This window comes from Trematomus bernacchii, unplaced genomic scaffold (assembly GCF_902827165.1).
Source record: "Trematomus bernacchii unplaced genomic scaffold, fTreBer1.1, whole genome shotgun sequence".
Taxonomy (NCBI): Eukaryota; Metazoa; Chordata; class Actinopteri; order Perciformes; family Nototheniidae; genus Trematomus; species Trematomus bernacchii.
In genome coordinates, this window is record NW_022988097.1 from 3,172,976 (window position 1) to 3,194,618 (window position 21,643).

A 21,643-nucleotide genomic window follows, 5' to 3' on the forward strand; every position below is an offset into this window, starting at 1 on the left:
TCAAAAGTCTTTCCCATGGATTTATAATGCCCTGTAAAATAAATGGTATTCATCCACTTTTTAGACTTCATTATTCACCAGTGTTTTGGAAGTGAGTAACAGGGATCTTACGGTCATTAAAAACCTGGAAAAGTCATGGAAATTCAAAATGCTAATTCCAGGCCCTGGAAAAGTCATGGAAAACAATATTTTTGCCAAAGTTTTGGAAAAGTCATGGAAATGTAACTAAAGTTGCATCAAATATAATTTATATTGTATCTAATCGCTGAAATAGTAATACTATAATGATAATAAACACTGTATCGTATAGTAATGAAACGTAAAATGCCATTTAACTGACGAGGTATTTTGCTGGTGAGAGATTTTAGTTGCTTTAGCGTGTAGAAGCTAAGTATGTTTTAGATAGGCACAACATGTTTCATATGCAGACATTATTTTCCTGTTCCATGTTAAAATAAACCATTTTCAGTGATACCGCTGAGAAAGAGTAATTTTTTTGGTCATCGAAAATTAGGTAAAGGTCATGGAGAAGTCATGGAAAAATCATGTGAAAAAAGTGTATGAACCCTGGAGTAAAGAGACTTGAAAGAGTTGGAATTCATCCAACTACATTTACCCGAGTACTTCACTGGTTATTTTCATACAGTTTCTTCTTCAGTTAGTTCACATCCTTTCAACATCTGACCGCTTTATGTTCAAGTGTCATTCAAAAACACTCCAAACTTCTCAAATGTGAAGATATTAAGATATTTCATTAGTTACATTGAGGTGTCTACTGTTGACTGGACAAACAAACATTGGGAAAGTGTCACTTTGGTTTCTGGGTAATTTTGCACTGTTTTTCAGTTTTGCAAACGAAGATATTTATTCATTATTGCCGTAAATATTCTGTATATCAATACTTTATGAAAACATATGCTGTCTGATATAAATTAGCTAAAAATGAGTTCCAAATTAATAAACTACACCAGTAAAATCCAGAGTTTACATTAATGCATGAGTTAAAAATAATTCAGTGATTAATATAAATATTTACTCGTACATATTTTTCTCCATGATTACCTTAACTTTATAATACTCTCAGTGATTATACTTCCATACTTTTACTTGAGGAGCATTTTCCATATAGGTATGTTTAGTGTGTTTGCTGAATACTTCCTCTACAAATGTTTGTAGACTTGGAATAAATGCAATCATTTCATAATCCCCATCAAAATACTCCATATAGCTTTACACACATGCTCTAGTCGGATAAAGAAGCACACATGCAAGAATGCCTGAAAACACACACACATGAGAGTGTGAGTGATTGAGAGAGAGACGGAGAGCGATTGTAAAGCCAGCTGTGCAGCGTAGCTCTGCCAAGTGGAGGGCAGAGTGAGCGAGCTGAAGGCAGACGATAAGATGACAGATGAACTGAGCCCAGATGGCCTCCACATCTTCACTTCACAATCCTGTAATACCCGTCTAATTCTGCATATTCTCACTCACTTCTCCACTCACTTTAAGAACCTTATATTTACCTGCTTTTCAGCGTGATCCCTGCGCTCCACACACCGTTACATCTCGTCTCTGCTGGCTGCAGTTTATCTGAGCCGTGGCCCTTTTGGCTCGGAGCCATGCGCTCCTTTGTTTTCAGAGGCAGATCAATTCAGTTTTCAGCAGAGGAGATTGTGCGGACAAATACAAGCTGTAACTGTCTAGTGTCTGTTGATTGTGCTCCTTATGTTCAATTCCTGCGGGGTAATAAACGCTGACACAGTCAACGTTTAGCGGTACAGTTTAACACGGGCGGACCGTGGAGTGGTTAATAGAGCACATGGAGTGAAAACATAATGATTATAGGATATCTGCTCATCTCCTGAACTCATGATGAGGAATGAATAGATCCAGGCAGGTAATATATTGACAATATCATTACTAAATTAAGTAAATAACTGTTTACGCTACATCTGCAAACATTCATAAAACAGCCTTTTTTGACAGAAGAACACAATCAGATATTTATATATGCAGAGCCGTAGCCAGGATGTTGGAAGTACTGAGGTCAGGAAATCCCCGAGGACAACCCCACCCACCTAATGCATTCAAGCAATCCCTGTAAGATTTCATGAATATTTACAAAATTCACATTTTATGTATTCATTACAGCTACTTATAGTATTTTCAGCAATATTGTATCTCCTTGCCTTATGGTTTACATGTAAGTTCAAAGGATGCACTGCCAGGTGTGTTGCTTTTATTCTATTGACTTTTTTTGAAACAGAATTATTTTTACATATTAAGTCTCCCCCATTATCGAATTAGATTGGGAAAGCCTTGGCTGTCATCGACTGTGTTTTAAATTAAATACTATTTCCACTTTTTGGGGAATTTGGTCTCAACTGAAGGCGAGAAATATCATACTGTAGATGCATACACATATACATAGAGTAAAATCACCTGATGTCCGGCATCAAGAAATATCTTCAAATACACAGTGCGATCGGATTGGCCAGTTTCCAACTTTGGTGATTGACCCCAATAACCTGATTTGAGCATCCTCAAAAAACAAGCAAACACAATAAAGTCATCGGCCGAGGTGCAGTTGATTATCGCTGAGCAGTTGTTTTAGAGAACAACAAATCTTTATTGTGAAGAAATATAAGCGTTTAGATCTGTGAGTGTTACGTGGTGATGTAACTGTGTTACTAAAGTAAACAAAGGAGTCCAATGGAGGCGTTTCAGGCAGGGACAGAAACGTTGGGATGTTAGCCTTTGCAGACCATTTACATGCACACAAACCTATATGACACACTACAGGAAAGGGAAATCTCCCAAAAGTATAATAAGGCCTCTTTAAAGCCACTATACTGAGAACTCAGTGAAACAAATGAAGAAAGGAATTGTTTTCGGTGCTGTAAGCCAAGTACAATTATCCCTGCAGAACTGTTTGGGTCAAGTAAGTTGAATATATAATCAAAACTCGGGCCATGTGTACAATGTGTTTTCAATATCCTGTTAATGTGTTTCTGAAAACACAGAAGGAAAAATAAAATCAGACCAATCTTAAAGTTCAAGGATTCTTTTGAAATACAATAACAGGGAAGGAGGTTGAGGAGTTCATAAGGGAGGCGTGAGCCTTCAGGAAGTAATCAATAGATGCAGGTGGTGAACAAGACATTTGGTCATGTCAAGGTTGAACATGCAAAGTGTCAGTCTAAAAGAGGGGAGAAGGTCCTGACATCCCATCTCCGGGGACCCAACAGTCAGCTGAAGTCTGGAGAGAAAAGCAGAGTGGAGGAGAAACCTCAGCTATAACCTGCGAACACATCCTGAGAGACGTAGTGCGGGTCTCATATCATGAAGAACAGAACAGTCCGGACCTGACAAGAAGGACAGCTTGAAGAAGAATACAATAACTTACAGGCTGCATTCTAAAAGTACAGTTGCTTGCTATATATGTGCACAACAAATAAAATAGTTAAATATAAACAAAACAAGGACACTTACAAACCCACCAACTTCAACACAATGCAATTTACTCATCTGAAAATAACTCCCATCAAAGCTAATCACTCTGGATCTGGTATGACCTGCCATTGTAAAGGATGAGAAGTCATAAAGTGTGACTTCTTAGTTCGCCTACAAAACCTCCGTGCTCTTATAAACTTAATAAATATAGTTGCTAGTTTCTAAAGTGTACATTTTGGAGTGACCTGATTGGATGATTACGGAATATGTGGTACAAGAGCTCAGAATAATCGCCCTTTTCTAATTGATATAATCATATCTTAAACTGCACTGTAACTTTGATTACCTTTGCTTTTTATCTTTGCTTTTAAATGAGTGTTTTCAGATATCATTTTATAATATGTTTCTTTATGCTCTTAATGTCTTTCATTTTTGTAAAGCACTTTGAATTGCCTTGTGTTGAAATGTGCTATAAATAGCCTTGCCTTGCCTTATACAATAAAACAAAGTCATGCTACTTTGTTGCCGTATCATTTTCAAAGTATTTATGAGTAAAACAACTGACGAGTTAAAAAAAAAATGATGTGCAAATGTATCTTTAAGAAAAGAAATCCAGGTCTAAAGGCCTTGAGTAATATTAGGGCCTGGATTTCAGGAAATAATGATGGATTCAACATTGTTCTATATATTTAGTTTCCTTTCAGCATAATGCTCCCAATAAACGTCAGTACCTTTAACGGTTACGCAGTGTACTGTACATCTCGAGGGCTTTCATTTGACAAACTAGAATGGAAGCAGCGGATCAGGCATGCCGTCGTCAAGGTTTTGCATAACGGGATTGGTAGATGCCTTTTTTTGTGGTGCGAGTTTGTTGACTTTTGCAATATATTTAATATGTTCTATTTGAAAGTATTTAAGAAAAATAATGTACATGCGAGTTAATGCTACAAAAGAAAAGCCCTGTTTAATTGACTGAAACATAACTGTACAAAACACGATAGATATCGTTATCTTATAGACAATAATTGTACCTAAAGTGTTGACCATGGGGTTAACAATGCTATGGATGCATAGTATATATATACAGTATGATTGGCAAAGGTTTACACCCTTGCTACATCAGCTGGCCCCCTAACTTGTTGGGTCGTTTCTAACTGAACACAGTTAAGAATTGACTTCAGGTTATTCCCTTAATCGAGAACACTAGTGGGCTGACCTGCACCCACACAGCTCTGTCAGGTGCCAACAGGTTACTCTCTGGTGTGCCGTGAAACAACTTTTATATCCACTTCTCCACTTGACCTTGTCGGTGGCGCCAACCATGAATACCGTCACATTTTCTAAGCCACTGTAAACCGGAGAGTATCTTCTAGCTCAGCTGTAAGCATGTGGGTGTCGTGTGGATCTTGTGAAGCCCACTGGACGTATCAAAGCCACCGATCACTTTGTCAAGGCTGTACGGCTTTCATTTCCCCTGCTGGGCCTGTGATTTTATCAGGCAAATAAACAGACTGACACCAAAGCCTCCGCTGGAGCCTGAAGATCTGACAAAGGCTATTTTGTAACTCTTATCTGTGTTACTTATCCAACATTGACACAGGCATGCATACAGAAAATAGAGTAAAGGCTCTTCATTGTGAATAGGGGAGATGTATGAGATATAGAAAAGATATGTGAGAAATATTATATAAAAATATAATATAGTGTGTATTATACTGTTTTTCTTAGTTATTAATGTTCTCAATTGTTACGCAATGCTTAAAAGAAATGATACTCAAAGGGAAATAAACTCAAACAGAAGTCTAACTGAATAAAATATACAAAACTATCCCCAGTACTTTGCTTTGTGTACAAAAAACTACAGCATTTCACATATATTTCACCATAACTGACAATAGGACAATATATTTAACAAATCCAATCATGGATGAAGTTTTAACTGCAACCAACTTTACAGAAATGTATCTGAAATGTCCAATAAAAACCCAGTCTGTCAGTTTACACCAGCTGGCGTTGCATTTTAATTTGGCACCGAATACGGCATTAAATTATTTCCGACGGCTGATGGCTGATTCCTTCCAAAAAACAAAAATAAAAAGGAGGAAAGGCAGCCAGATGTAATGCTTTCACACACATACCCATCTCCTTTCATCTCCTTCCTCCAGCACACTCTGTTTGTGTTGCCAGGATAAAATAGGCTAGAGAGTACTCGTGTGGAAATCCCATTGAGAGGAAAAAGAGGCTCACGCTTTCCTTTAACTTCACACGCCGATATTTAAACAAAAACACAAACATATCAGTGTGGGAAATATTGACTCATGCCTCCAGTCAGTTTCATCTTTCGCAAAATGAAATAAAGACATCAAATGTATTATATGTGCCTCAAACGATTTTATACAGCAACCCATTTCAGTTTCTCTCGTAAGTTAAAATATTTCATTTTGTGAATACAAGACATTAGAGAAGAATGACATGCATCAGACTTATGTAAATGTTCATGTGCACTGTCATACATGACAAAGCCCATCAAGCCCATCTCATCCGTATGTTTCCTTCTCTAATGACGAGTGAGAGCAGCACACTTCTTCAAAGCCCGATTGATATTCGTTCTCTCCTTGATATCTCGCCAAATGTCGTATCCACTATGTGGGCTATCCCACCAGGGGAAGTGATTTGTTTCCCAGAGTTCAAATGTAGTCACTCATCAAACAATAAGGTGCTTTGGATGAATGAAAAGACATCCACCAAATGGTGTTATTTTAAGCATTTGGACGGTATTTCTGATGCACTAGATGATGTCTACTCTGATGTCTAGACTGGCTGCTGATTCAGTGTAGAAACTTCCAGGTTATTCTTATTCTCTAAATAATATATTTTTTTATCCATTTGTCGGAAAAATAAGTACCCACTTATCTGTGAATGTTTATGTAAAAAGGCCTTGGCTGGCATTGAGGACACTGAGGTCATGTCTTATGTAATATTTCTTTAAAACAGGGGTGTCCAAACTACGGCCTGTGGGCCAAATGCGGCCAGCGGGCCATTTTGAATCGGCCCTCAACAAATTCAAAAAGTATAATGAAATAGGGCCCACAAATGAAACTTGTGCTTTTCTTGTATTGTACATCTTAAATATATATGTTAAAATATATCACACAGTAGTATTCATGTGTAAATAAGCCCACTTCTTTTTTTTGTGACCAACTTTCTTTTTTTTTTCTTTTTTTTTGCCTTCACAGAGGGACTTATATACACAGATACAAATTATATAGACAATAATACAAAAAGAAAAAGAAAAGACAAATAAAAAAAATAGGGAATCCCTTTCCCATGCCACCCCGTCCCTCCCCCTTCCCACCCATCTTGCCATTTCACAGAAAATCCTATGTTTGTTAGCAATCGTCTGAGTTCGTCTATCTATTATATTATATATATTATTTATATTATAGCATAACAATTTATCCACATAAAATACATTCATACCTTTTTTTTCCACATAACATTTCATCTGTTTAAACTGAATTGAGATTGACTCCTAATAATCTACAATTGCACCAAGGTGTGCATATATGTACAATCATAATTGACATGAATGATATTACCAGATCAGCAGCTCTTTGAATAGCCTCTAATGTTTCCCCCTTAGCCTTATTAGCAGAAGCGATTGACAGCTCTGAGATTAGTAGGTCATGGAAGGATGATATCCATTGCTTGATAAATAAAGTATGTGGGGGTTTCCATCGTATTACAATTATTTTTTTGGCTGCTGTTAGACCAGCGAAAAGCACCCTTTTCTGATGGTTCTGTAGGTCAAGAGAAGAATCGTAATTCAACAATACAATATTTGGGAGACGGGGTATGTGAACTCCAATAATCTCAGATACAATGTCAATAACTTGTTTCCATAACGTTCTTACTGCAGTACATTCATAAACCATGTGTACATATGTGCCAATAGTCTTTTGGTTACAGAGTAGGCATATGGGGCTTGGAATCATCCTTAATTGACAGCATTTTCTGGTTGACAGGTAATATCTGTGTATCATTTTATACTGTATCAATTGGTGATTGTGGTTACGCGATGTTAAGGAGATATTATTCCATATTCTCTTCCAATCGATAGTCTGCGTGTCATTTTTTAGATCTGCGTTCCATACTGCAGAGATGCCAATATATCCGGTTAATTTATCTTGCAGCTTTTTATATATTTATGAAGTAGTGTCGCTCACACTGTTTGGACTTAATATGACTTTAACTAATTGATGTGTTGGCAGAGGTTGATTCCAAGGAACTCCATATGTGCGCATGGCAGTACGTAGTTGCAAATAGAAAAAGAAAGAAGAGCCAGGCACATTATACGTGTCTTTCGATTCTTGGAAGGACATCAAGCCGTTGTCGTTGGTTATGTCAGAAAGATAATGTATTCCTCGGGTTTGCCATTGTGGGAATTGGATTGCTTTTGTTCCAATACGTAGTAACAGGTTATGACAAATTGGTATGTTACTATGCCAATCTACAGACCAATTGCACCATTTCTCTACATGTTTCCACACTTTCACAGCTTGGCCAATAATTGGTCCAAATGTTTGCATACAGTCATATGGCGACATGGCAGAAAATAAGACATCACCAAGTTTAAGGGGATAGACTATACTTCTTTCAATTGTAATCCAAGGTACATTGGTGCTTTCATCCATCCAGTTTTTCAAGGCTCAAAGCATGAAGGAATAATAATAATAAAGCTCGAGATTGGGAACATTAAGGCCTCCACTGTTTTTGTCATATTGTAGAACTTTGTATCTGATTCTTGGGTATTGGGGGGGATTTCTATACAGTTACTTGGACATTTTATGTGTTGATTTCAGTAGTTTTAAGAATACCAGACTGGTATACTGGGTAACTTACTGTGAAACCTTTATGTTAGGAGATTACATTACATTACAATATATGGTATTTAGAATACTTTTTTATTTAAATTAACTTATATTCAGGTTAAAAGGTATGATGGGCATTATTCCCTTGAGCCAAAGCCGACCCAAATCAGAAAACTTTGAGTTTAAAGTCCGTGGTTTATTAATAATGTCCTTGAAGTTACTGTGATTTGCTAGTAATATTAGAGTTCTGAGACCTCAGTATTTTAAAAATCCTGGCTACAGCATGTCTAAGTCAAAATAAAGCATTTATTTAACATCCAATGTTGTTTTTTGAATATATGAATTAGGGTGCATAGAGATAACAATGTATGTTGCTAAGTATCCAGTTGGCTGCCATTTAAGCGATGAAATCGTTAAATAAGTGATGTCAATACTCTATTCAAGTTTGTTTCATATTTTGAGGAATGTTTTCGTCTGCCGCTACTTTCAGTTTCTCCAAGTCACATCCTCGATGTGAAGCGTGGGTTATTTGCTAATTCTTTCCATTGTGGCATTTTGTTTTTATTCTGCGTAAAAAGACAGGTGGGTGGAAATTGGCTAAGTTACTGCTGCTACACAAACAAAACAAACATATATATTTTGGCTCTGACAGCTTAACCATTCAGAAAATGGTCAGTTTAAATGGTGAATACAAATGGTACATACTGTAGTTGTGCCTCATTCTGGTCAGTGTCATGTTCTGGATTTGAGTCAAGAACAGTGAAGAGTCTCTTTTACACTGAGCTGCTGCTGATTCACAGGACTCTTGGTTACATATCAAACAATTCTTTAAAGGCAATCAGGGATCTGTTTTTTATCACCATCTGTCTGGCTGCTCTATCCCAGTCTTTCAGTAATCCACGTATGAACAGGCTGTTTAAAAAAACTGAAACAGTGTTTGACAAACCTGATCCAAGAAATGTCACATCTCAGTGATTTGAACATGTCATTTGTCCATTATATGATGGTTGTGTTCCAGGCAGTGACAGCACCTAATGAATACAATGCATACATTATAATCCGGTAGAAAATGGATATAGTGTTTTTAGAACAGCCTTAGTGCCAGATGGGGACTTAGGATGAATCTGAAAGAGCGATGATCATATTTAATAAGAACGGTTGTTTCTAGAATCACTCCCCTGCAGTTTTGATGAATGCCTCTGCACCCGGTTGGTCAGGACATGCAGCTGGTGGTCTGCACATTTCATTTGATTTTCCTTTGCCATTGTTCTGCCTACTGTGTTCTTGGCGCAAAGGCAATATTATACTTTGCAACATGGATAATTGCAATCAGACTCAAAAATAAATCACAACCGTAGTGTAAGCTTGCATGATAACGGGCCCTCCAAAATTCTAACAACAGAACATAGAAACTAGCTTGTAGGTATTTAAACTACTTCCTGGTAACAATCCCACTATGCAGAGTGCATCGCTTTATAGATTATAGATGCTACTGCTATGAGTGATCCAACATTAAGATTATTAACCTTTATTAACCCCAGAGGGAAAATTAAACGTTTTTCACTCTGATGATTATTTTACAATTACACATATAGGCGCGAAAAACACACAACTGCAAAAACAGGACCTATAGACATGCACTAATGGAGAGATGTGCCACCTCTCCATTAGTGCATGCATTATTGTTCTAGGAGCAGTTGGGGGTTCAATGCCTTGCTCAATGGCAGCTCGGCTTTACATTACAAGTCACTTGTAAGTCGCTTTTACCCACAGCGACTTATATACACTCAATACTGTGGCTGCTGACTGCAGTGGGGATTGAACCAGTACTCTCCTGATCCAAAGATCAGCGCTCTCACACAGGGCGAACTGGCACCTCTCCAGTTACGAGTCCACACCTCATATTTGAGGTCTGATTAGGTCTTGAACTGACAACTCTTAGGTTCCCGAGCCAAGTCCCTACTCAACATGATGATTGATAAATGTGCTCATGACTATACAGTATTTGCACAGTAACACTAGTCAACATATTTTCATATAACCTTACTACAAATTACTGTGTGTAATGTGGAAGGTGTCCAACAGAGAATTGTCACCTGACTGCATTTTTTCCCTTTTTAGGCGATTTAGCCTCTTTTGGCACACTGTTTCAATTTTGTGACCAGCAGCTTAGCACAAAATGGCAGGCAGACCAAATTGGAAAATATTTGTTGAACATTATAGCTTCAGGAGTTGGTCAAGAGTAGACGAGTCCTAAGCAGAGCTAACATAATTGTAACATTGGACTTACATACATCTGGTGACCAGAAACTCGTTGTTACGCCCCACCTAAATTCCTCCGGTTCAAAGGGAATAATGAAGATAATTAGCTAGAAATGAAATCGGAATGGTATGTTTGATTGCATTGATTGCTTTTGATGCTGAAAACAAAAATGAAAACCAAGACATGTAAGAACTTGCTATTCACTGTAGCGACTTGCATTGTTCAGTAAAAAAAGGAAATGCTTGAAAACACACACAGACAGGCTAACATGTATACAGGGAGATTAACTCAACGCTTTGCCAATATTGTTTCAACTGTGATGCTATTAGAGCAAAGTGAGGTGAACATTTAATTGAAATTGAAAGAGAGAGGGAGGGATAGACAAAGAGAAGAGATGAGTAATGATAACAGAAGAAGAACAGGGCATTCATACAGTATCTGTGTGTGTGTGTGTGTGTGTGTGTGTGTGTGTGTGTGTGTGTGTGTGTGTGTGTGTGTGTGTGTGTGTGTGTGTGTGTGTGTGTGTGTGTGTGTGTGTGTGTGTGTGTGTGTGTGTGTGTGTGTGTGTGTGTGTGTGTGTGTGTGTTGCCTCAGGAACAGTTGATGGATTTGCTGCTTGACTGCTCACACAGATTGCTGCCTGCTGTGATGGCAGCCTTGAACTGAAATTACATGCACACTCACACACATACACAAAGAGAGAACTACACATAATTGCCATTTTCTGTGTGTGCGCGCGCGTTTGTGTGTATTCTTAAGTCGGGACGTGCGGGTGTGTTGCCTCCAGGAGGACGTTTCAAAGCACTGTGGAGGGATGGATGAACACAAGGCCGAGCCAAGCACCAGAGGAGAAGACAATTGAAGGGGTTCAAAAATATGATTTTATGTGCTTATTAGATACATTTATTAAATTCTGTGTGATTTCTATTTAAATGAGTGACACGGTGGCTGCTTCTCCAATATGTATCCTTTTGTTTGTTTTAATTGGTGAATCAAGATGCATAACATCAGAAGGGATTCATACATCTTCAGCTTCACACTGAGCTGTATTCATTAATACAGCTCAGTGAGAGTTCTCTGTTACTCAAGAGTTTAAAGATACGATAGATCATTGAGGCAGTCGGAGTAGATTAGGAATTATCTTGATGTTATGCATTACAACAGTGGAGATAATTACCCCATCCACACATCTCTAAATCAAGACCATGATATGATTAGTGCCTTTTTTCAGAATGGGCACATCCTGTATGTTTCTGGTTTCACAGTGGCCATGAACTGTCCTTGTCTTTGTGTTGTTGTTTTAATCCTCTCATGTTATAGATATATTGGTTATTTTCTCCCGTTTGGATTTAGAAATCATTTGTTTTTCCTTTTTGTAACTGTTGGAACGACGTATTGAACATCCTAACTTTGATTTATTTCTCCTGTAGTGCGGCGTCGGGGAGCAGCAGCGAATCAGAGAGCAGCTCGGAGTCGGACACAGACGAATCAGAGAGCAGCTCCAGTGACAGCGAGTACAATCAGGCCTCGCGCACACACACTCCAGAGGTATAATGACAATTCAACTCTGTGCTAACATTGTAGATATAATGAGACATATGACGTGGAAAACATACGCAGAACTGTTTGTCCTTTTTTTTTGTTTTTAAGAAACACGCTTAATTATTTATTTTATGTGGAAAAACCACTATGTAATGATATAATGCAAAATAAATGATATAAAACAATATGCAAAAGAAAAAAGCTCTGAGGTATTCTATAATGTATATCATTTATTATGTTTAAGCAGCTGTCTCAGTGGTACTGAACATAACAACCATAAAGCGGTCACTCTGGTCCATAAATGAAGTGCATTCAGCCTCTTACAGTAGCAACAAGAGGGCATTTATTTAGGTAGTAGGTATAGGTATACAACAAGAAATGAATCAAACTTAATAATGGTTTATTCCATTGTTCCAAAACAGGCAGTACAGTGGCCACCTGCATATTCCTAGCCCCAATAATGACTTACTTACTACCTCTTATTTCTTATCAAAGGCCATTTTTGAATGACTGCTTAATGTTTGGGAATTCTGTAACACAAGCTAATGCTTCAGTCCCAATGTTAAGCAATAATTCAACAACTTGCAGTCAAATATTTTTGACATTGTCATGTGTGTCTGCAGCTGAGACTTCCAAAGGTGTTCACATTTTATCAGGAGACGGATACACTTTCATTTTATTCTCCCTGATTCATCTCTATTGCCTCGTCTGACTGATGCACATTAACTCCTCCTATAGTCTCTGGGTGGTCTTCTGGAAGTCATAAAAGTCTAACTGCAGAGAGCTGTATTATGACATTATTTATCATTATTTCAACGTCTCAACGCTGCCTGGTTTCATTATGCATATACAGTCATATCCACCGGGAGAAAGTGAGATAATCATGTACTACAGTAGCTGTAAAAGATATGCTGCCGTGGTTTTAAAGAATTCAAAACATAGGAACTGAATACATAGAGAAAACCGTTAAAATGAAATAATTAATAAGTTATTAAAGGGAATCACATCTGTAACTGCCCTTGAGATTTTTTACCAAAATAATATTTGTGATCCACTGTCTCAGTCCGACCTCGATTGTTTCTTATTCTTTCTTCATCTCTTAAAAACACTTTTATTGCCAGGAAACAAGGCTATATATAATGTTTAGCTAATAATGTAGCATAACTGTCGTGTTTTCTTAAATGTATTTTAAACATATTATTGGATGTATTTAAAGTTTTTGGTGGAACTACAGTATGACTGATTAGTCCTATTTAGAACATGAGGTGCCCTTCAGCCTCTTGTGGCCAAAATGAGTATTACATCAATGCCGATCACCTGCCAAAACGTTGTTCTCCCCTATTTTCATTGATGAAAAAAAAGTGACTTTATCAGATTTATATTATCCTGGCAATACTTATTTTCTTAAACACATTAGAGATAACAATTCAGACCCGGCTTAAATGAATCACCAGAATAATGTTTTGCCTCTCTGGGCTTCCATACACTACACAACAACCATCCTAATACAATGCAGGAGTTGAGTGGAATATTTAATAACCTATACAATGTTTGTTCCCTTGTAGCCCGAGCCCTCCGCCAACAAGTGGCAGTTAGACAGCTGGTTGAATAAAGTCCAAGCTCAAACCAAACCCCTGCTTCCCCTTCAGCAAGAACATGCCACAGGTTGGTACAGTCCGTTATAGTTATTGTGTCAATCAGCAACTAGTAATGCAGTAAAAAGAGATCCTGTTTGGATTGATACTAATTCTGGTTAAATGGTCCTCTGCTCAGGCGCCATCCCCCGGCGTGCTTCTCCAGGGAGAGAAGCACCAGGAGTGGGTACAGCTGTCAAGACTAAGCCCTGTGGATCCACCAGCACCCCTGCTCCTGCTGCACCCACGCTCGAACACAAAGAACCCCGAGGAGCCTTATGGTAGGGGATACAAGTGTATTTGTTTGGGAAATGTGCCCATGTAACTTCTCAAATGACATCTGTATAATACACGCTGATAGAATAATTGTCTGCAACAATTGACAAAAAAGATCAAACTATTCTCGCTCCCTGCAGCCCGGGCAGAGAGAAAGCCAAGGCCAAGCTGAGCCAGAAGGCCTCCGGGGAGGGTCAGAGGTCAAAGATGAGGATGTCACCGGGCCTGTTGTCAGGGCCGGAGGTCACGACCCCGAGGAGGATCACCACAGGGAAGAAACAGCCCAGACGGACGGAGAGGTCAAACAGTGTGGAGGAGAATCAGAGCCAGACGTGGAGCAGAACAAACCAGCAGAGGTGAGGAGGAGAGAGCAAGAGCCATGAACATCCTGGATACATTGTGTGTTAAGCTTGATGTATCCCAAAATAAAGACTTACTTATATGCTGTTTAAATGTGCTCTAGAATAACATTTAAATTATCATATAATAATAAACACAATATTAAGCTTAGAGTCAATGAGACCTTTTTATAGACTTTTCTTTTTACTACACTGTTGCCCATAAAGTTGTAATCATTTTATTTTGTAGCTCTTCTCATGAAACGGTTGCGACAATGTGATTTATTCTTGATAGATAAAGTGTTTATCTTCTCAACACTTTATTGATCAATATCTCCCAAACATATGTGAACATTAAACCACAGTTAAAAGAGGAATGTGTCTGAAAACCAAATGATTCCAACTGTATGGGCAACGAACAGTGTATACTAAAATGAATACGTTCCATGTTCCAGGTCCAGATTTTATGGGGCACGGGGACCAATAAATATAAGTTACTAGAATGTTCCCACAAAGGCGCCAACACTCATTCGCGTAGGTCTCCCTGTCGGGTGTTCCTTTTTTTGATAATGACCGCTTCGCTGCACATTATCCCTTACTTAAATGCCGCATAAGCACAGTGCGAAATTGTGGCTGGTAGCTAGCAAGTGCACAAACAGGGACACACGTGCTCTAAAATGCACGCAAAAAAAGCGACATCATTCTCTGTTCAGGTAGATATAACACTAACACCTTTACCTTAACATAGCAAGTGCTTTGTTATTTCTGTAAATATTAAGAAACCTTTAAATTATCTGTTTTGTTTTTGTTAGCTCTTAATTTATAAAGCTAAATCCCATGTCATACAGGAAGGTTGTGCGTTGGTGTTCAGGGGGTCACAGGTTCAAACCCCACTGCAGTCAGCATGTCATTGTGTCCCTGGGCAAGACACTTCACCCCAAATTGCTCCTGTGGGGATTGCCCACAGTATTGAGTATGTAAGTCGCTTTGGATAAAAGCGACTTACACGTGACATGTACAGTAATGCATCTGAGTGAATGAGCATGTGGAGAGCAGTCTTATCTAACTGATGGAAGTGCAACTGAATTACTCTCAAGTGTGATATTTCAGGCAGGACCAAACTGTTAGAACAAATGATTTACGTCTAGTAACTGTATATTATAGCTAACATGTCATTTGTTGTTGGTATAACTAGGAGCAGTGTTAAGGCAACACTGTCACTCAGCATGGAGAGCTTAGAGTGAATCGCTGAGTCTATTGGCAGCTCGCCATTTAGACCTGTCACTCCCATCTGTTGTGAAAAATGCTCAGATTGAGTAGATGCCAAACTGGTTGCTCAGCTTGATGTTAGGCTAATTGTGAGAAAAACAGAGCTTTGTTTCTGTATTCCTTTCTCCTTCAGACACTCATTCCCTTCCCCTTTCCAATTTGAGGCTTTCCGCGTTCGAACAAGTTCGCCCGAATGCATGCTGTTTTCAATTATTTCACGCTGTCTTATATATTTTCTTCATTTTAACACACATTCCCCCCCTGCAGCTGGCCAAGGCGAGCATTATCTGCTGCAGTTTGTCAGTGAGATACTGCATGACTGTAGCAGTGCCTTGCTCAAGGGTGAATTTAATATGACGCTGCCTTTTTTTCTCCGCTGTAGCCCTGCAGCGAGGGAGAAGGACCTGTTGCCTCCTCCCTCCCTGGAGCTTCAAAACCCCCCGAGGCCACGCAGCAAACCCCCCAGTGGGAAAACAGCCCCCAGGAAAGAGCCTCGCAGTGCTACCAACACAAACAACAACACAAACAACAACACAGCGACTCTACCAGCCGCACTCCAGCAAACCCCCGCGCCAATTCCTGCTGTCAGTGTAAACCAGGTTCGTTTTTCGAGGTGGAATACACATGTATGTGTTATATAACGTTTCCTGTCAGTGATGGCCTAATGGATGCATATAATAATACTAATCTCTCAAAGTTAATCTAGTTATTACTCAAGGGGCCCTATTTTGCTCATTTTCAGGTTCATATTTGTATTTTGAGCCTCTACTGTGACATGTTTCCATGCTTTAATGTTCAAAAAGCTCTTTATTTTTCTCATACTGCCTGTGCTGCAGCACCTCTTTTCACCCTCTGTCTGAAACCAGAGCCCAGTCTGCTCTGATTGGTTAGCTGGCCCTCTGTATAATCAGTGCTACACTTATGTTGGTACTGTAGTATTGTTGCTGCCGCCATGATAATGCGAGCACTATCTGTTCCGACAGTGGTGATTTTTGTCGGCTGTATCCAACTCCTGTGAAACTAGTTAGTAGGGATGGGATCCGTATTATTCGATTATCCGGTTAACCGAATTGACGTAGCCTACAAAAAAAAAAAGAGAGAAAAAAGTATTTTGAACCGTTGTTCGTTTTTCCTCCAGCACTGTAGTGGGTTTTCCTGTGATGGGGTGCACAGCTCACTGAAGTAGAGCTCCATTTCCTTGTATTCTGGGTCGTTGCTGCAGCTGGGCATGGCTGGTTCTCACTGTCTGACTCTGGGGCTGCGCTGGTGCCCTCCGCCTGGAACACATGGTCCACAACGGCAGCAGCGGTATCATCAGCAGGAGCGCTCGTCGGGTACTCGCTTATACATTTCGGACAGCTTTTCTCTGATATCCGAGCAGAGAGGCTGTGCTACAAAACGCAGGTGTTTGTGTCAGGGATCCAGATATTTTAAATGGCATCGTCATATACATTTAATGAATCAACTTGGTCATATTTAATCCTTTTAGGCACACCTCCCATTAAAAAAAAATCGAATTATTACATAAAAAAACATATATTCATAACTCATAATCGAATACCTGAATCATTTTGAATATTCAGATAATCATTCCCATCCCTACTAGTTATCGTGTGAGTAAGCAAAATGTTTTCACCACATGTAAAGACTGATGTCCAGTGGTCTCTACTCAGTGAATACATGTAGCTTGTACCAATTTACCAATACCTTTTCACTGCCATGCAGTTCATGGTAAACATCCAAGTGGGTGTTATGGGAGAAAATGTAGGTCAAATTTGGTTATGTGAATAATTACATAGTTTTAACATCTCAAAATGTTCCCAGATGAATCACAAGCATTAACATTGACAGCATTACACCTTGGGAAATGTACCCTTCATTTATCCACATCTACAATAAGTGAAGAAACCCTCACTGCACACATGTAACACTGTCCGATCATCCTGTGATGATCACTTCATCCTTATTGTCTCTGGATGATTGGTCAAAGCCATAAAAATCCAATGGGATAAAAACGGTATTATTACATGACTATTATGGCTCAACGTCGGCTGGTTTCATGGAGTAAGAGAGGGAGTCAAAGAGAGAGGACTGAGGCATCGTCCGTCGTCTCATCCCATAATGACCGAGCACTGTGGTTTTATGAAGATTGGGTGGTTTCAAGAAGAAAGAAAGAAATAAAGGACATTTATTGTAATCTGGCTTAAAAATGGATTACAGATTTTTTTTAAAGGACTGGAATCAGTGCATTTATATTTCATTTTATTACATAGATATTGATTTAAAAATAAATGTAATGTATTTAATTATTCCAAATTCAAATCAAAACATCAATAAGGAATCAACGTTAGTTAGTTGTTAGCTGTTTCAAATGAGTCAATACTCCAAATCAGTGATTCTCAAATGGGGGTACGCGGACCCCTAGGGGTACGTTGGGGGTACTGCAGGGGGTACGTGAGATAAAAATAAATAAAAAGGTTGATTCAAAAAATACAATGCATGATTACAAAAATAATCATAGTACAACAAGGGTTCAAGATCCATTCTTGTGCATTTGTGCTTAACTGGTTCTTCTCTGTTTTTACAAGTGTGTGGTCACGTTCTAGTCACTTTGCTCAGCGCTACTGCTTGTTACAACTTGTATTTGCCGTACTCGCCATTAACTGTTATTGCTCAGGTTAATCTCGCCCGCCTCCGACGTAAGCGTGAAGTATGCCCCTTTCACACCAACGTGGTTCCCGTTCTAGCTCCGTGCTACAGCTTTTCTGGTTCGGAACCGGCTAGAGCCCGACTGGTGCTGCCGCTGCTGCGTCATGACGTCACCGTTTACGTCGCTGATTTTCTCCCCAACGGCGTTACGGCGCTCACTACAACAACAATGGGGGACTGCGTCGGGTCGATGATCGTGTTGCTTTTAATCATACGAAGCCAGATTAAATTAAATTACGACTTCTCCAACCTTATACTTTTCTCCAGAGTGCCGTGGGTCATTGTTTATTAATGTGTTTCAGCGGCATTTACCGACCGCTGCAGTGCTGGCTGCTCTTCCACGGGAGTTTATTCTCCCGTTAGCTCCGGGTTAGCTCACACGGCAGCGGCCGCTGTAAAGTATTCACTGTCTGACTGTCACACAAGCAGCTGATACATATCTCCAATTCCCCATAAGTGAATGTGTTTCAGTCTGAATTGACGCTGTTTGGCATCACAACGCTGTTATTAAAGTTTCTCTGGTATAAAATGGGTTATGTTAGCATAGCAACCGAAGCTAAACTGACTATCTTGACTACTTGTTGTTCAAGGTTCAAGGTTCTTTATTGTCAATCTGACATAGCTACAGAGTAATTATGCAGTTGAAAATCTTATGTCACAGGCTTCTCCAACAATGCAACATAATAACATAACATAATAACAATAAGAGCAAGAGCAATACAAAAATAATAATAGTTATAAAAATGAAATAAAGTTATGATGTGGAATAGTGCAGTATGAGTCTATATACAAGTTATTGGAATGATATATATATATTAGGTATTAGATACATACTACTGAGTAGCAGTTGAATGTTTGAAGTTGTTTCAACAGTTCAATTTTTTAACAGTCTCACTGCCCGCGGGAAGAAACTGTCTCCGAATCTTCTTGTCCTTGCCCGGATGCTGCGGTAACGTCTGCCAGACGGCAACAGAAAGAACAGTTTGTGGCTGGGGTGATGGGGGTCTTTGATAATCCGTAGTGATTTCTTCCTGAGCCGCTGGGAGTAAAGGTCCTCCATGGATGGCAGCTCCGTCCTGGTGATGTGCTGTGCAGTTTTCACCACCCTCTGTAAAGCCTTACGATCGAGGTGGGTGCAGCTGCCGTACCAGGCCGTCATGCTGCCAGTGAGGATACTCTCTATCGTGCACCTGTAGAAGTTGCAGAGTATCCTGGAATCCATTTTGAACCTCCTCAGCCTGCGGAGGAAGAAGAGCCGCTGTCGAGCTTTCTTGGTGATGGTGGTGGTGTGAAGTCCTCAGTGATGTGGACCCCAAGGAACCTGAAGCTTTTGACTCTCTCCACCGTAGTCCCATTGATGGCGATGGGGGCGTGTCCCTCTCCCTGCTGCTTCCTGTAATCCACAATCAGCTCCTTTGTTTTGCTGATGTTGAGATGGAGGTTGTTATCCTGGCACCAAGATGTCAGGTTTTCGACCTCCTCTCTGTATGCCGTCTCGTCATCGTCTGTGATCTGGCCGATGACGGTCGTGTCATCAGCAAACTTCACGATGGTGTTGGAGCTGTGTGTGGCCACGCAGTCGTGGGTGAACAGGGAGTAGAGGAGAGGGCTGAGCACGCAGCCTTGAGGGGCACCGGTGTTAAGAATCAGGGTGGAGGATGTGATGTTTCCCACCCGCACTGCCTGGGGTCTGCCCGTCAGGAAGTTCAGGATCCAGTCGCAGAGGGCGCTGTTGAGCCCGAGGTCTCTGAGCTTGATGGCCAGCTTGGAGGGCACAATGGTGTTGAATGCTGAACTGTAGTCAATGAACAGCATTCTCACATATGTGTTCCTGTTCTTCGGGTCCAGGTGTGAGAGGGCAGTGTGGAGGGTGAGGGCTATGGCGTCGTCTGTGGACCTGTTTGCTCTGTAGGCAAACTGCAGGGGGTCCAGAGATTCAGGGAGGGAGGAGGTGATGAATAATTTGACTAACCGCTCAAAGCACTTCATTATGATGGAGGTGAGTGCTACTGGGCGGTAGTCGTTGGGGCAGGTGATGATTGTCTTTTTGGGGACAGGAATGATGGTGGAGTGTTTAAGACATGTGGGGACTACAGACTGCAGCAGGGACCTGTTGAAGATGTCTGTGAACACCTCTGCCAGCTGAACTGCACACACCCTGAGAACACGGCCAGGGATGCCATCAGGTCCAGGAGCCTTGTGTGGGTTAACCCTTTTAAAGGATTTACACACATCTGCCCTATTTAAAACAAAAGGGCAGTGTAGCTCCTGGTCCCTCTGTACCTCCACAGCCTGGCTGCTCTCAAAGCGTGCAAAAAAACTGTTTAGCTCATCTGGGAGAGATGCGCACGCAGACACTCCCGCAGCACCCCCCGCTGCTCCTTTGTAGTCAGTCATTGTCCTTAGTCCCGCCCACATATTCCTAGTGTTACAGCCTTTGAAGTCAGATTCCACCTTCTCTTTGTACTGTCTCTTTGCATTTTTTATTGCTCTCCGGAGATCATACCTAGACTTCCTGTACTCCTCCAAATCTCCCGCTGTGTGCGCGAGAGTGCGCGCTTTCAGTTTGCCGCGCACCTCACCGTTTACCCAGGGCTTTTGATTTGGGAATGTCCGTACAGAAACCTTCGGTACCACGTCATCGATGCATTTCCCAATGTAGCAGATGACAGTGTCCGTGTGTGTGTTGATGTTATTGTCCTCAAACACACTCCAATCCGTAGATGCAAAGCAATCCTGCAGTGCTGAATCTGACTCCTCGCTCCATCGTTGTACTGTCCTTGTTATCGGTCTGTCCCTTTAAGTTTCTGCTTGTAAGCAGGCAACAACAGTAGTGAGATATGGTCTGATTTGCCGAAGGGAGGGCGAGGGAGAGCCTTATATCCATTCCGGAAAGGGGAATAAACATGGTCCAGTATGTTTCCCCCGCGCGTCGGGAAGTTGATGTGTTGGTAATATTTTGGCAAAACCTTCTTCATGTTGGCGGTGTTGAAATCTCCGGCCACAACGAACGCCGCATCTGGCCGTGAAGTCTCGGTTTTATCAATAAACCCAAACAGCTGATCGAGTGCCGTGTTGTTGTCGGCGAGTGGCTGCGGCGGGATATACACTGCTGTTATCACAACAGATGTGAATTCCCTCGGCAGATGGAAGGCCCCGACATGAGATCATGAGGTGCTCTAGCTGTGCGGAACAGTCCGATGAAATAATCTTCACATCTGAGCACCAGTTGTTGTTAGTCATTACACACACACCGCCTCCCTTACTTTTCCCCGAGTTTGCAGTCCG

At 40.4% G+C, this 21,643-nt stretch overlaps 1 protein-coding gene across 1 annotated transcript in view; it reads left to right on the plus strand.

The window, feature by feature from the left end:
• Window positions 1-21,643, plus strand: part of aff2 (AF4/FMR2 family, member 2) — a 131,821-nt gene that overhangs the window by 78,733 nt on the left and 31,445 nt on the right. Inside the window, 5 exon segments of the mRNA XM_034121031.1 lie at window positions 12,018-12,135; window positions 13,695-13,794; window positions 13,903-14,044; window positions 14,180-14,395; window positions 16,029-16,245. Coding sequence (XP_033976922.1) covers window positions 12,018-12,135; window positions 13,695-13,794; window positions 13,903-14,044; window positions 14,180-14,395; window positions 16,029-16,245 — 793 coding nt within the window.